Source organism: Triturus cristatus, chromosome 2_2, assembly GCF_964204655.1.
Source record: "Triturus cristatus chromosome 2_2, aTriCri1.1, whole genome shotgun sequence".
Lineage (NCBI taxonomy): Eukaryota > Metazoa > Chordata > Amphibia > Caudata > Salamandridae > Triturus > Triturus cristatus.
This window is the reverse complement of record NC_140582.1, coordinates 991,881,799-991,897,850: the sequence shown is the minus strand read 5'-3', so window position 1 is coordinate 991,897,850 and position 16,052 is coordinate 991,881,799. Positions and strand designations below refer to the sequence as shown.

Here is a 16,052-nt window from a genome sequence, read left to right as displayed (position 1 = left end):
TCCGTGGAGTATAATGAATACATGTATCACCTGCTGTAAGTGTGTGGTAAATGCAAGCAGCAGCCTCTAAGTGAAGTGGGGAAGGAAGTGACGTTTGGGGAGGAGAGAAGAGGAAATAAAGGGGATATTTACCAGATTCTGATGCAGCATCAGAGGGAAAGGGCATTCCTGTCCTTTCCCCTTGCGCTGGCACCATGTTGGCAGCCTAGTGCCAATGCAGGCACCCGTGCACTGTGATGCAAGGGTGCCTGCGATGCATGCAGGATTGTTTTTGTGCAGGAAAGGGCACCTTCCTGCACAAACACAATCCCGAGAGGCGTTTCCCTCTTTCTATGTGTGCTGCAGAATGCAGCATGCATAGAATGAGAAAAACACAAGAAGAAATAAAGATATTTCTGCTCGTTACGCCTTATCTGGGGAGACGTAAGATGTTGGAGAATTCCCAGGTTTACAAGTCCTTGTAAATCTGGAAATGGGTGAAAAACAATGGGAATTGCCTGGGAACACCCACCGCAACATCCATGGAATGCCTCCCGTGCATAGAGTAAGGCAACGCAGTATTTTGCGCTGCGATGCCTTACTTCAGATTTTTGAAGCCATTCAAAGCCACGCAAAGTGACTTTGCGTGACTTCATAAATCTGACGTAGAGGCTTGCATCCCACACATACCCCTTCGTGTGTGCAAACGTGAGGCAAGCCTCTCAGAAATATGCTCCTAAGCTCTGGATGGGGACAGCGCGGTGCATGCCACCCCCCTCTCCCGCCAGAAAACAAACATAGGGAAAGAGGCATGGCTGCTGCTACTGCATCCAGAGCCTCATGTGATTTTTCTGGGTGGGTTGCTGCGTGGTAAAATAAAGTTCAATCTTCCAATCCCCAGGAAAACTGCCTGATTCATAATCAGGGCTTCAGTGCTGTAATATTTACAGACATCTGCAACGCGTTCTGTTCCAGTCATATTTTAATTTCCCATTTAATATGAAAGTCTTTATAACGATCATGCTCACTTCCAAATGGATAATCAGCTCAATTAATTGGGTGTTATTGTCTCACGGAAAAGATTTGTGGACTAGGAACTGGAATACAAATACAAGCAATTGTGTTTTCTTGCAATATCAGTTTTACTTTAATTAAATGAAAAAGCAAATCGAAAACTTACCTCCGTCAAAACCCATGACGAATCGGCCTAATATAAGCATTTCTAATGATCCAGCTAGCAAAGACAGACTCATCAGCAAGGCTGCTGTCACGGCAAACAAATTATTGAGCAGCAATGTTCCCTTTCTGAAAGAAAAACATGCAGGTGTGAAAAATGAATCAACCTGTCGAGCATCTACAACATGAGGCAATTTAGTATGCATTAGAATGAACAGAACAGATGCTATAATACTGTTATATTTAGTGTTCATGGTACTGCAGAGTGAGATGTGTTGCATTGCATGGAGCAATAGGGGGTGGCTTGGTGTGCTAGCTTGCACTGCAACCTGACAATTGGAGCAGTGGCACAAGTCTGCCATGGGGTGGGCTTGACTTGTTTAATCTCTGAAGCGTAGTTATGCAAAATTAAAGAAAAATGGTGCAAGATTATGAGGAATTATGCAATTAGGGTGTTTTTAGCGCACATTCAAAATGGATCCAAGGATGCATTTTATATTAGGAAAATAGCAACAGAACATGACCAGCAGCTACTGTGCGTGCTCTGTTCCTATGCTCTTGTGATAGGAATTTTTGCCCCAAAGTTACTCTAAATCATGCGGGCAGGAATAATTGCATGCTTATCAGTAATTTTGTATCACAGGAGTAATGCAAAATTATCAAATTTACTTTGATTACTCAGACAGAATACCATTTCTTCAAGGCCTATTTTTGATTAGTTCTGAAGCTGCCAGGGGGCTGGATGAATACAAAAAAGTCTGTTTAATTGTCTCCTTCAGTTCTGATGCACGCCACCTTTATTTTGGCAACGAGGATGGGCTATTGGTTGCCCAGCGATAAGTATTATAAAACATGTTTCCCGTAAATGTGCCAAATAAACCCTGGAGCAAGCACACCTTTGATTTCTTTTGTAGGCTCACTCTACTTTTTGCTCAAAAACATGCCAATGCATTGGTATTAGCTGATTTTTAAATTGGTTTGAAGAAAAGTAGTGGATTCCCATACGAACGCAGTCATAGAAACCCTTTCAGATAAGTATTTCCTCGAAGAATTATCAGGGAAGCTAGTTTCTGATAATGAGCGAAGATCACATCAGTGAAAACGTCCAGAGTTGAACGTAACACTGAAAACTGTTACGTTCATTCAGAGTTGTTGGATAAACATAGAACTTCCCTATACCACCCTCAGTCTAATGTTTTTTAGAAAGAGTTAATCCCATGTAGCTTGCAAAAAATATATTTTCAAATCTGTAATGTCCATGTTGAAGTCATGTATGAATAGTGTACAAACGGTTACTGGGTACTCAACATTTCTCCATCTTAGTGTGGAAGCTGTAAATTCAGACATATGCCCTATATAAATGAAGTGAAGAAAGGATAGGAAATGTAACATAAGAGAGGTGAATGCAAATGCTGCTATGATCTTCGAGAAACATTAGAGATTAACCAAGATCCATAAGGATTCTCATTATTGTAGGTCAAAAAGAGTGTTCAAAATGGGAGATCTCGTTCGAGTGAAAGTAGCCAATCACTTTGTCAAAGGAATGCCAAAATTTAGCTGTGACTAAGTGGTGTATTAGTTAGGGTGGACTGAGGTCCACCACAAGTGATAAATGCACTATCCTGTTAGTTCTAATGACTGGTTTCAGTATTTTAAATCTGAGCCTTGGTAGCTATGGCACAGAATAGACTAGAGAAAATAAGTAAATCATTGAGAAATACTAAAACAGCTAAAAAGTAATAAATGCAACAAAATAAAAAGCCTACTCCAAATTTAAAACAATATAGAATAATATAATAAGGAAAATGACACCAAAATGGCAAAAATTCAATAAGTGGAACAGAAGAAATTAATTTTTAAAGATGTAGGTGAAAATAGCACCAAAAAGCGCAAAACGGTAGACCGCAATAGAGCGTGGGTCAGGTACACCAACCAAGTTCAAAGAAGTCAGAGGTTAGAGGTTTTATCTTGGGGCTTAGGCCTGATGTAGAACTTGGTGGATGTGTTACTCCATCACAACAGTGACGGATATCCTGTCTACTGAAATATCAATCCCATTACATCCTTTGGCCGAGTTCTAAATCAGGCCCTTAATCTTTTTTTCTGTGCCAGAAAAAGACACAATACTGGCACCCACTTCTCATTCAGAAACAAATTCAGACAAAAGTCTCAAGGAAATAGAGACTTGCTGGGATGCACTGGAACACAAAACTGACTATTTATGTGCAGATGTGAACCTGCGAAGGGATGACAAGAGAAAGTATTGGATTTGGTCAAGACCAACCAAGGTTTTATTGGGGACCTAAAACCAAAAACTGAAACCCTACAGAAACAGGTTTTGGAATTCTTCAAACGGGTGCAGTCCCTGGAGTTTCGAAGAAGACAGTAAGAAATTGGGTTACGGGTTATGGGGAGTGAGAACCCTTCTCAAGAAGCAACCAAAATCCTTGTCAGGGTGAACCACAAAAATAGTAAATTAACCTGCGCTTAATCCTCTTGTAGCTTGCCACGAAGCCAGTCAGGCTTAACTTAGAGGCAAAGTATAAAGTAGTTATGAAGCACACAAGCAGAAATAAAGTGAAAACATAACACAAGAAAACCCCAACCAATTTAGAGAAATAGACTACATTTTAGTAAATAAAATGATACCATATTTTTAAAAATCCAATCAGTAGAACTCGAAATATGCAGTTTCAAAGTTTTAGACAATTATAGAGCCTAAAAGAAAGAGGTGCCCCTCTCGGTCCTCTGGTCGTCCTAGACCAGGAGAAAGTCACTAGATCAAGCACACCACGATGGAGTGCGGGTTGGATTCAAGGACTAGGTTAGTCCCGCTGAAAATGTTACCTTCTTAAAGTCTGGCACAACGAGTTCTGTTTGGGGTGGAGGAGGCCACGAGGAGCAGATGGCAGTCACTGTAGCCAAATAAGCTTCACAGGAGGAGCTGGACTGATGCCAGCCAAGGGTCCAGGGCCTGTGGAGACACCTATTGGGATTAGGAACTCACTCCAGTAGAAGTTAGCAGGGCTCAGGCAGGTCCAGTTGTGGGTCTAGACAGGTTCAGTGCAGGCTGTCAGCTGGGCAGTTGCAGGAAAGCCTCTGAAGCTTGTGTCCCAGTAGCCCAACATTAATACATGAGACCAGGCTTTGAAGTGCCGGGAGATACTGGCCTACTTCCACATCTGGTTCAGGAAAGTTCTTCCCTTCCCTACCAAGTCTCCAAGATTTCTTGGGTAACAAAAGACTAGTGTCAAGATCCTTTGTGTGTGCTGGAGGCAAGCCCCTTTGAAATGTAAGTGGTCCATCCTGCCAACACTAATCCCTTTTGTCTAACTGAGTGGGAAGAAAACACAAAGTTATGTGACCCCGGACACTGGGCAATTCCAATTTTCTATAAGTGGCTTTTCAGAATTGGGACTTAAAATCCAACTTTATCATTGAGGAGGATTTTAAATTACAATTAATTTGAGGCTAAACATGACATTCCTACCTGCTGCTAACCAAAAGTTAGAAATGTACAAAGGTAACCCTATGTAAATCTATGGGACGGGTAGGTCTTGAAATAGTGAAAATAAAGTTAGGAGTTTTTCGCTACCAGGACATGTAAAACTTAAACCAACATGTTCTACTTTTCAAATACAATACACCTTGCCCAATGAGTTTTTAGGGTCTATCCTAGGAGTGACTTATATGTAAATATCAAAAATGAGGGTTTAGGCCTGGCAACAGGTTTATTTTGCCATATCGAAATTGCAGTTTAAAACTGCACTACAGGCTGTAGAGGCAAACCTGAAGCAAGTACTACTTTAGTGGGTGGCACAATGCATGCTGCAGGCCCACTAATACAATTTATTTTACTTTACAGTCCCTGGGTACCATGTAGTACCATCTACAAGGGGCTTACAAGTAATTTAAATGAGCCAATGGGTTTAGGCCAATTTTACCATGTTTTAGGGAAAGAACACACGTGGTAAAGTGAACAGGATCCTATTTCCAACAAAATAAATTCAGAAAACAGAAGGGGTGAAGGCAAAAAGATTGGGGGTGACCCTGCACAGAGGGTCAAGTTCAACAAATATCTTGAAGACAAGTAAAGAAAGAACCATTTATGGGTGAAGTACTTAACTGATTACATCTCTAACAATAGCATTGTTGCCTAGATTGGGACGAGGCTGTCCAGACTGTTGCACCCCTGGGCCTGTATAACTTATACACTGTCAAGAGAGCACACAGAGCTCAGATGTTCCCGCTACACCTTGGGGGTCTTCCCATGCCAATAGTAGCCCAAACACTTCACTACATAGATTTTATCCTGCAGAGGGCGAGGAACGGTATCCATTTTGCGGTAAGGAATAGGGAAGTTATGATTTCACCAGACTACACTGCAGAGGTATAACAACAGAGAGCCTAATCGCTGATTGTCAAATATAAACTCTTTAATTTGGGCCTATGATACACGTTAGTGCTTCATGCCAAGTTGACCTATTCAGCACTTTTGTTCAGCGGAGAGGACCGTGGGACTACATTACCCTGCTTGCATTGCGGGCTGAGCCTCCACACGCCAGGAGGCGCATTTCAGGCTGCCGGTTCTCCCGCAGTGCGGGAGACCTATCAGCACTTTTGTTCAGCGGAGAGGAGCGGGGGACTCCATTACCCTGCACGCATTGCGGGCTGAGCCTCACACCAGTGACACCGTCCGAGACCGGAGGAGGCTGGGCTGGATGTTCTCTTTTTATTTCTTCTACGGTAACATCTTCGTGCCCTGATACAATATAATTGAGCTTCCAATAATTCCATCTTCAGTGACAGTGACAGTGGCAGTGGTTGAGGAGCAGGTAGGAAGGCAGCTTGCCTTATTTTGACCTCATTCACGTTATGTACGTTGGTTTTAGGACGTTTGCAAGTCGAGTGTCTCTGTACTTTAAACATCTTGGTCACATTCCCCAGTATAAGTAGACGTGTTATTTAGCACACTGATTTGGATACAACATGGGGAAGAGCAAGGCGACATTAGCCCCCGGGAAGGTCCCGGTAGGCAACGCAGCCTCAGTAGTAACCATGGACTCATTTCTGCAGCGAGCTGCAGCAGTGCTGGACAAGGAGATTGAGCTGGTGAACCAACGCCTGTCTAGGACCCCTGTTATTGTTCCATCCCTTATGCTCGCAGATACACAATTGTCTTAGGCCAGTGCTGATGATTCTTCAAATAACCCTGGGTGGCAAGAGGTTGTGCAGGATATCATTGGGTTAAATAGCCATTCAATAGCCCAAGAGTTACCCTTTTCTCCTGCCATCATGATTAACAATCAGAGGGATGATAAAGTACTTTCAAGCCAAGGGCACGTGGCAGTCTCCCCCAGTCAGCATCCGGTTAACTCAAAGGCCGCCGGTTATAACACGCGAGGGAGATGAATAGTGGTTGAGCCTGCCAGCTTAGGGACAGGCACAAAAAGAAAAATTAAAACGGCGGGGGGCAAGGCCAAAAGATCAAGACCTAACCTGACACCTCAAGAGTCATTGACTGCTCTGACCAAGGCAGATCTGATGGGTATATTGGAATCTTTTCAGTAGTCGATGAAGACTTTGTTGGACTCCAAATTGGGTTTGTTAAGCCAACGTTTGACCTTGATCAAAAAGGGTCTATCTGACCTCAAACACTGTGCACCAATAGGAGGGTTAGCCATTAATTCAGAACCAGGACCATCAATGGTTCTTCCAATCACGGATCGCCCCATCCTGACTGCCCCACTCCCAAACATTTGGGAACAACCACAGCCATCAGGAGGTCAGGCAACCGCTCGCCACCCAGCGTTAATTTCAGTTGCAAACCACAGACATATGGATAGGCTGCCCATGAGGGATCCTTCTGCTTTGGAGAGTTATTTACCTGGAGGGTAATCACACGGGTCTGGGGAGGCTTCTATGCACAATTAACCTGTTAAACTGTTGCTTATGTCATTATGTGACCCCTGTAGTAAGGCTGCTGTCCCATCTTTCAAAGGAAGAGGCGGTGGCTCATTTATTGATTTTATATTAATTTCATTGACTTTTCAAGTTTTATTTGCAGGATTCACGATACAAGCTAGTGCCCATAGTGACCACAACCCTTTGTGTGTTGATCTTCATGGACCCTTAAGTGTTGCCCAAAGGAGGGGCTTGGCGGAGTGGGTCAATGAGACCAACAGACAGCAGTAGACAGCTAAAGTGGGCCCAGATCTCCCCAGATGCATTTCAAAAGTCAGTAATAGATTCATGTGCCAGTGAGTTAGCCTTGTGTACCTCATTGCTTACATCCCCGGGGGAGATTATCAGTGCTTTTAAAACCATTTCTGGTAAATTAGGTGATTTTCTAAGCATCCCAGCCCAATGTATAGATATTCAGACTCCTAGATGATTTGATTCCTCCTGCTCCCAGGCTACAAGAAAACTACGGGAAGCCTTAAATAGGAGCCGAAGAAACCAGACTTTGGTAAATTGTGTCGAAGAGATTATAAATTAGAACTGGCCAAACATGAGTCCGCTTTGAAAGAGGAAGCCTGGAGGGGGTTAATTGAGGCAAGTACCCTGAGGAATAGCTCTAGATTTTGGAGCATCATCAATAGCCCTTTTCTAAATCATGAAGAAGGTAGTTCAGTAGGTGCACCTATCACAGAGGAGGAGTGGGTGCTCCACTTCGAAACCATGTTTGAGAGCCCCCCTGAGCTAAACTGCCTGCCTGACCGTAAGGCAGACATCTCTGATTTGGTCTTTAGCATAGAAGAGATCAAGGAGGGTATCGTTGGGTTGACAAGTAATAAATCCCCGGGACCCACGGTATCCCACCGGATCTTTTAAAATCAGATCCAACCTTTTGGGCTTCGGTTCTTGCTGCAGTAATCAATGCTGCAGTAAAAACCAGATGCCCTGGGTCCTGGGCTATCTCGACTATAGTACCTGTTTTAAAAAAGGTGATCAAGATAGCACACATTGCTATAGACTGATTTTGTTGTTGGACTCGGTGGTTAAGGTGGTGGGTCGAGTACTCCTAGATAGGCTGACTAGCTGGGCAGCGGAACAAACCATCTTAACAGATGTTCAGTACAGGTTTCGCCCAGAGCGGTTCACCATGGCCCAATGCCTTAACCTGATCATGATCCTTAATAAATACACGGTCGCCCGTTCTGGCACTATTTATTTAACATTCATGGACCTGTCTTCCGCGTTTGATCGCGTGAACAAGGTCAAACTTTGGCAGTCCATGTTAGATATTGGGGTAGATGGTAATACTGTTTATTTTTTAGAAGATCTTCACCGTGCAACTAAGGCCCATGACATATTCTCACATAATTTCGACATAAGGAGAGGAGTACGCCAAGAGAGTGTTCTAGCCCCCTTCTTGTTTAACCTTTATATTAACGATCTGGCTAAATCCCTATTGTTAACAGGGGTAGATTATCCACAGGTAGGCTGACGTGGTCTGCCAGTTCTATTATACGCGGATGACGCGGTCCTTATATCTAGGACCGCTAGGGGGCTACAAACTCTACGTGATGTTTTCTCCTCCTTTATGTCTGATCAGGACTTATCTATAAATGACTCTAATCTTATGTTATGCAGGATCTGCTAAGGTACCCCGCACTGATGTTTTGTCGTACTTGGGGGTCATAATGGACGAGCAAATGAAATGGGGCCCTCTAAGACAGAGAAAGAGGGGAGACCTGGTGGGGGTGAATCCGGCTATTTTCAATTTCGCTTGGAAATTGGGCAAGAGACCAATAGTGGCGCTTTCAAAGATCTATCAGGCCAAGAGTATTGCGACAGTCTCTTATGGTAGTGAAATATGGGGGTATGTTACTATAGACGACCTACAAGTAGCTGAGAATGCATTCCTGAAGCGCTTATTAGGCATCCACTGCGGTACATCTAATAAAGTGGTACATGAAGAATTGGGGGTGCCTTACCTAATCGACATATTGGCCCTCCGCCCTCTAACTTTCTGGTTGAAAATCTAGCTGAGTGAAGGATCATCAATGAGTCAACTGATATTGAAAGAGTGTATGACCTTTGATCATGCCCTCCACATACCTTGGCTCAGATATATTAAGAGCAGCTTTGAAAGCTTAGGAAGAGCTGAACTGTACACCAATCCCGAATCAGTAACCAAAAAGGATGTGGAGTTGATAATGGAGTCTTTTAGCAGTCTAAGGAAACTAGAGAGGGAAGAGCTCTAATTGAGGAATCCTAATGTCCTTAAATTTTTAATGTTGTAAACGACACCGTCATCCGAGTCATATCTCCTGGGGTCTTTCAGCATTTATGAACGCTTTTTATTGACCAGGTTTCGCCTGGACTTTTTTCATTTTTTGCTGGCCATGCCAAGAGGGAGTAGAAGAGGTCAGTTGTTAGCACCCTGTGGCTGTGACGGTGAGTCTGCTACACTTCATATTATTTTGCAAATTCTATGAGGTCAAAACTTTCATTGCCCCCATTTTAAAGAGGATGAATTAAGCAAGCCGGTCCAGCTCTTAACTATCTACAATTGTTGCATGAAGAATGTATTCTTTTTGTTCTTAGTTTCCTGAAATCTACTGTGAAGGCCACGGCTTGCCTTGATTAAATGTCAGTAATGATCAGGGTTTACTTTTACTCTAACAATATATATATATTAGAAATGGCCTTGGGACCTATTTTTTTAACTGTTTAAACTTTTAATCGAGGGTCAAGGGAATATGTATTAAATTTTGTAGGTTTTGGATTATTATAGACTCTTGTGGAATCTAGATGATTGAATGATGAAATGTGTTACCATTTTATGAATTTTTAATGTATTGATAACTTTTATGGTTTTATATGCTGAAACCGAACAAAGTTTACTGATTGATTGATTGATGCCAAGTTGAAATTAACAGTTGGTGGCAACTAATACTTCTATGAAGATTCAAAAGAGGCTTGGGACAGGGTGATGGAATATAGTTCTGGGTCCATAAAGGTCTCACAAGTTGACTGATTGGGTTCTAAAGAGGCAAAAGAACTGGCATATTGAGAATCTGTCAGAAATGAGGCTAAGAAAGAGTAGCATTAGAGGTAGTGAGTTTGGCAATCGACAGGAGGGCAATAAAGGACACTATTTATTCAGAAGTCTAATCAATAGATCACAGCACTAGAACACAAGGTACAGTGGGTGTTGAGACCTGAATGTGTCCTCCATTGTAAATGTGAACAAAGTTACAGTGGTTCATATGGAACTCATTCACAATAAGATAATCGATACAAAACAGCAAAATGACTGTAGGGGTAAGTTTTACAAAAATACATATTCAGCAAACTCCAGCTACAAGACTTGGTTTATTCACATTATAAAGACATAGGTGCAAAGTGACCCCCATGTGAGAAACGCACAGCCAAAATAGTGAATAGACAGTGCACAAAGTTAAAAGGTATGTTGGTATACAAACATCTGCGTATTTGTTAGATTATTAGAACAGGCCCATATTTGCCTGTGTATATGTGAATCATGAGACTGCAAACAGTTTGTTTTCAATAAGTGTTGATAACTTTTCGGCCCTCAACAGAATCCACGCATCTGATCAGGACTTGGAAATACCTGGGGGACTGGTGCCCAAAAACTGGGCAAGGTGTGTCTTACAGCATGCAATGTATGACAAAATAATCACCACTGTGTGAAGATAAGCACAGTTGATCACAGGTATACAAACCATTGTGAATAGAACAGGTTGGCCCAGGAACTTCAATAGTGATCGAATTGGAGCCATAGGGACCGTTGATTTAGTAGTTGATGGCAACTCATGCTCCTTTTGAGATTCAATAGCTCTGAGCTTTTGGCCTGACAATGATGGTGCACTGCCATGAGGAAACACTGCCTCTGCTCGCAAAGACTTCATCATGGCCATACTGGCCACGTTTACACATGCAATAATGATTGTGTGTAGTGATTTAAATGGGGTCACTGATGTGATCTTGAACAGATCAAACCTTCCACGTCCCTCCATTTCTATTGTGTGGCCATCACAGGCACTGAGTAAGTGGATCTCCAATTACGAGTGTTAGTGATGAGATTAGTGGAATCATTTCTACACAACAGAAGATCAGTCAATCATTTTTAGACAATGATATTACCCTCTTTGAGTAGAGAGGGGAAATAACTGGCCAAGAGCAATACAGTTTCCCTAGCCACCATATCTTAGTCACAATCTGAAGCTTAATAACAACTATTGACAGTGGAAAGCTGTGAAAGAGCTGGAATGGGGTAAGAGCCCCTACTCAGACTCACTTCCAGCAGAATATATGTAAGGTAAATTGGCTTCCAAGCATATTGAAATTCGTACTGAAACATTGGAGACAGAGATACAGCATTCAACAAGGGGGGATTTGCCATAAAAGATGTGTTATTAAATTCTGAGTTCAGAGAGCCTAAACTTTATTTCTCTATATTGTCCCAGTCGGAAGTTATGCTTGTAAAATGTTAGGATAGGATAGGATAGGATAAAAATTTGTATAGCGCATGAATCCCGAAGCATCTTGGCGCTGGTAAGCACAAAGGGAGGACAGAATCCTCAAATGTGATCCTCTTGGAAGAGCCGTGTCTTTAACAGTTTTCTAAAAGCTTGATGATTTTCTGTCAGTTTTAGAGAGCAGGGGAGCTTATTCCAAAGTCCGGCAGCACGCAAAGAGAAAGCTCTACCGCCCCATCTGACTTTCCTGATCTGTTTGATCTTGATAAGACTCCGAGTGCTGGACCTTAGCATACGGCCAGAAGTATAGGGGAGGAATCATTTCTGAACATCCTTGGCTCCCCCACCAAAAACAGCCTTATGTACTAGGCATATAGACTTAAAGTCTATGCGTTGTTGGACAGGGAGCCAATGTAATGTTTTGATTCCCGCTGAGATAGATTGATCTCTTGGGACGTCCAGTAAAAGTCTCGCTGCAGCATTCTGGAGAGTCTGCAACCTCTTAATCTGTGTCTTATTTATCCCTAACAACAAGCCGTTGCAGTAGTCCAATCTGGACAGCACAAGGGCAACTACAACGGTCTTGCGAAGATCGAATTCAATGAAAGGAAAAATCTTCCGCAGAGTCCTTATTAAAAAGGAACAAGATGACGCAAGGCTGTTGACATGCGCCGAAAAGTTAAGCTGGTTGTCAAACAACACGCCCAGATTTCTTACTTTGGGCACGGGTCGGGGACATTCCCCGGCCTCAACCGGCCACCATAATTCGTTCCACAGCGGACTCCCCTGGCCAAACTCGATAATCTCCGTCTTCTCGGTATTGATCTTCAGGAAATTATCCCGCATCCAGCTCATGATTTCAGACAGGCAGTTATGGAATTTAAAAGCCGTGTCATTGGATTGTTTGACCGCGGAAATTATGAGCTGGGAATCATCAGCATAGGAGACTATCATGAAGCCATGCTTCCTAATGAGCTTGGCCAGAGGAGATAAATAGATATTAAATAATGTCGGTGATAGCGCTGTACCCTGCGGAACACCACATGGCAGATAGAAACTGTCAGATCGCAACCCGTCCCATAGCAAACTTTGCTCCCTACCTTTGCTCCCTACCTTCCAAAAAGGAAGTATTTCCCATTCTATCCTATGGGACAGATAGCCTTTCAATATTGAAAAACGAAATTGGCAGTACTGTACTATCAGGACATGTCACACACACCAGGACATGTCCTATCTTCCACATACACTGCACTCTCCCAGGGGGGTACCTCGGGCCTACCATAAAGGTGCCTTACATTTTAGAAAAGGGAAGGTTAGGGCCTGGCAAGTGGGTCTACTTGCCAGATCATAATGGCAGTTACAAACTACGCACAGACACTGCAGTGGCAGGTCTGGGATACCTTTTCAGGGCTACTCACGTGGGTGGCACAATCAGTGCTGCAGGCCCACTAGTAGCATTTGATTTACAGACCCTGACACACTCAGTGCACTTTACTAGGGGCTTTCCAGAAAATCAAACATGCCAATCATGGATAACCAATCATGATAACAATTTACACAGAGAACATATGTACTTTAGCACTGATTAGCAGTGGTAAAGTGCCCAGAGTCCCAAAGCCAACAAACACAGGTCAGGAAAAGAATTGGAGGAAGAAGCAAAAGGTTTGATAACCCTGCAAAAAGGGTCAAGTCCAACAAAATTCATACTGAAACATTGGAGATGGAGATACAGCATTCCACAAGTGAGATGCTGCAAAGCCCCATTAAAGTCCCTTTAGCGGGGACATCTAAAAAAAAGTGTAACATATTCCATAATCGTCTGTATTCTTGAGATGAAGCATTGGGTCAATTAGTTTTCGGGGACTAATTTAGGGGCATATTATCAAGCACGGCGTTAAAATTATCGCCGCTTTAGCGGCAGAAAACTGCCGCTAAGGCGGCGATAAGGGGCTTGATAATATGCCCCTGAGAATTCCCATAGAAGCCCATGTTCTGAAGTCAACATGGGCTTCTATTGGAAATCTCTGCGGCATATTATCAAGCACATTATCGCTGCTTTAGCGGCAGTTTTCTGCCGCCAAAGCGGCGATAATTTTAACGCCGTGCTTGATAATATGCCCCTTCGTTGGATGTATGGATCTGTTTGCAGGATCATGTTAAGTTCCATCATAACTGGGGCATGACAAGATTGAAATATATGTGGTATCAATGGTGTCAGCTAGAGACTGACTGACCAGAAAAATATTTATTCTAAAATACTCTAGTGCACATGGACTTTTGTAATACCTCTTTTGGCTGTGACATAATCTTCTTGATGCACTAGAGGGAGGTATTTTATTCATTGTAGTAGTAAAGTTGTAGAATTTGAAAAGATCCTCCTGTCTTTTCAATGCAGTAAGACTAGGACATTACATCTTTAAACTGGACCTGTGTCCTGGAAATAATGTGAGTCATAAGCCTCAGATGTGTGTACCAACCTAGGCCTAAATAAAAATGGTGCACTTTTGTTTATGGATGGCTCCCCACAGAATCCAGAAAGCCAGTCACTCAAGCACTCATCACCAGTAGACTTGACTACTGCAATGCACTCTATGCCGGTGTCACCCACAAACAGCTCAGGAAACCACAGAGCATCCAAAATGCCGCAGCCAGACTGGTCTTGGACATCCTTTGCCGCAGTCACATAGCATAACACCTCTGACAACTCCACCGGCTCCCTATCAGCAAGAGAATCGCCTTCAAGCTCCTCACACATGCCTACAAGGCTCACCACAATGCAGGACCAGAATATCTGAACCACTGCCTTGCTTTCCACACACCTGCCAAACTCTCTGCTCCGTTCAAGTCACCCTGGCCTCCATCCCAAGGATCCACAAGACCACCACCAGAGGAAGATCTTTCTCCTACCACCCAGCCAAGACCTGGAACACCCTGCCCCTCCACCTCAGGAAATCTGTGTTGTTAACCCACTTGAACAAGGACCTAATGACCTGGCTCTTCAACTGAACCTCCACACCCATACGGATAAGCAGCCCTCGTGCCTTGAGACCCTCACATTTGAGTAGCCACACCTTACAAACCCCTGCTTGATTGATTGATAGAAATTGCATGACTTGGTTAATTTAAAAAAAATCACTTAGCTGAAAATGCATCCTTGTGTCCAAAATACATTTCAAACTAAAAAAATAGATCAAAATTATGTTTGGTTGCATTGCTCCCATGTTTCTCCCATGGGCTTTTTATTCCAATGAAATCATAATTATGCAACATGGCATAATGGCGGAATCAAAACGATACTTCCATTTGCAGCTCACAAGGGCAGTTGTGTGTGGCTATAGTAAGGTACAAACTACAGCGTTATCAGCCGGGCTGCCAGTGAAGACTGAGGGGCATATTCACAAGAACGTGTGATAACTACCGCAAGAGTAGCGTAACGCAAATTTCAATATCGCAGCCCATCGCGGGAAAATAACCCCGTGCCAATGTGAAATTCACAACAAAGCGGTAGCAAGCGATAGTCTGCCAAAACCGCGGACAATGTCCGCGATACAACCACCACGACAGCGATAAAACCACAACACCAAAAAACACGCAATGGGCCAAAGTGCGATGAGGAAATCAGCGATAAGAAGAGCCAGGCCTGCAACACACACATGGCAGGCTGAAAAAATCACCATAAAAGCAGAAAAATAACCCACACACAAACTGACCTACACCCAAGCACCATGGATGCAGCCGGAGCAGGCGCAGAGGACGAACGCAACCCCACAAGCCCCCCGAACGACCAGCCTGGGACCTCGGGGATAGGGAAGGGCAAGGACAAGAAGACGAGGAAGATGAAGTTCAGTCCGCAGGCAAACAGGATCATAGTCATGGAGGTGATGGAACACCATCAACAACTCTTCGTCACCTCTTCGTCACCTCCAACATGTCATTGGGCAACAAAACTGGAATATGGCGGGACATCGTCGACAAGGTGAATGCCGTCGGAGAGCAAAAGCGGACAGTAGACGAGGTCAAGAGGCGATGGAATGACATCAAGCGGAAGAACAAGGAGAAACTCTCTGCCAACCAGAAGGCAGCAACGCAGACCGGAAGTGGGGGCCCAGCACCACAGCTGGAGCTGGATGACATGGAGGAGCTGCTGTCGACAGTCATCAGTGTGGAGACTGAGGCTGGAGTCGGGGAGCGGACACTGCTCGACAGAACACAACACAACTGCAACAGGGTGAGTGACCACCAGGTACTGGGGGGACGGGTGGAGATGGGCACAATGGCACACATGCACAATCAAGCAGAGCACAGTGCACACCCACAATGACTCTGGGTCCTCACCCAGATCTATAGACTGTCACAATGTACAATGCCATGCTGTCTGAATGTCAACCTGTACCATGCGGCTACATACATGTGGACAAGTTGTAATACACCATCTCCCCTTCACAT

At 43.7% G+C, this 16,052-nt stretch overlaps 1 protein-coding gene across 6 annotated transcripts in view; it reads right to left on the bottom strand.

The window, feature by feature from the left end:
- SLC2A9 (solute carrier family 2 member 9) overlaps positions 1 to 16,052 on the bottom strand; it is a 2,222,556-nt gene that overhangs the window by 1,324,113 nt on the left and 882,391 nt on the right. For all 6 annotated transcript variants that reach the window (XM_085642418.1, XM_085642420.1, XM_085642419.1 and 3 more), the window contains one exon: positions 1,160 to 1,284. In XM_085642418.1, the coding sequence (XP_085498544.1) occupies positions 1,160 to 1,284 (125 nt within the window). The remainder of the gene's footprint in view (positions 1 to 1,159; positions 1,285 to 16,052) is intronic.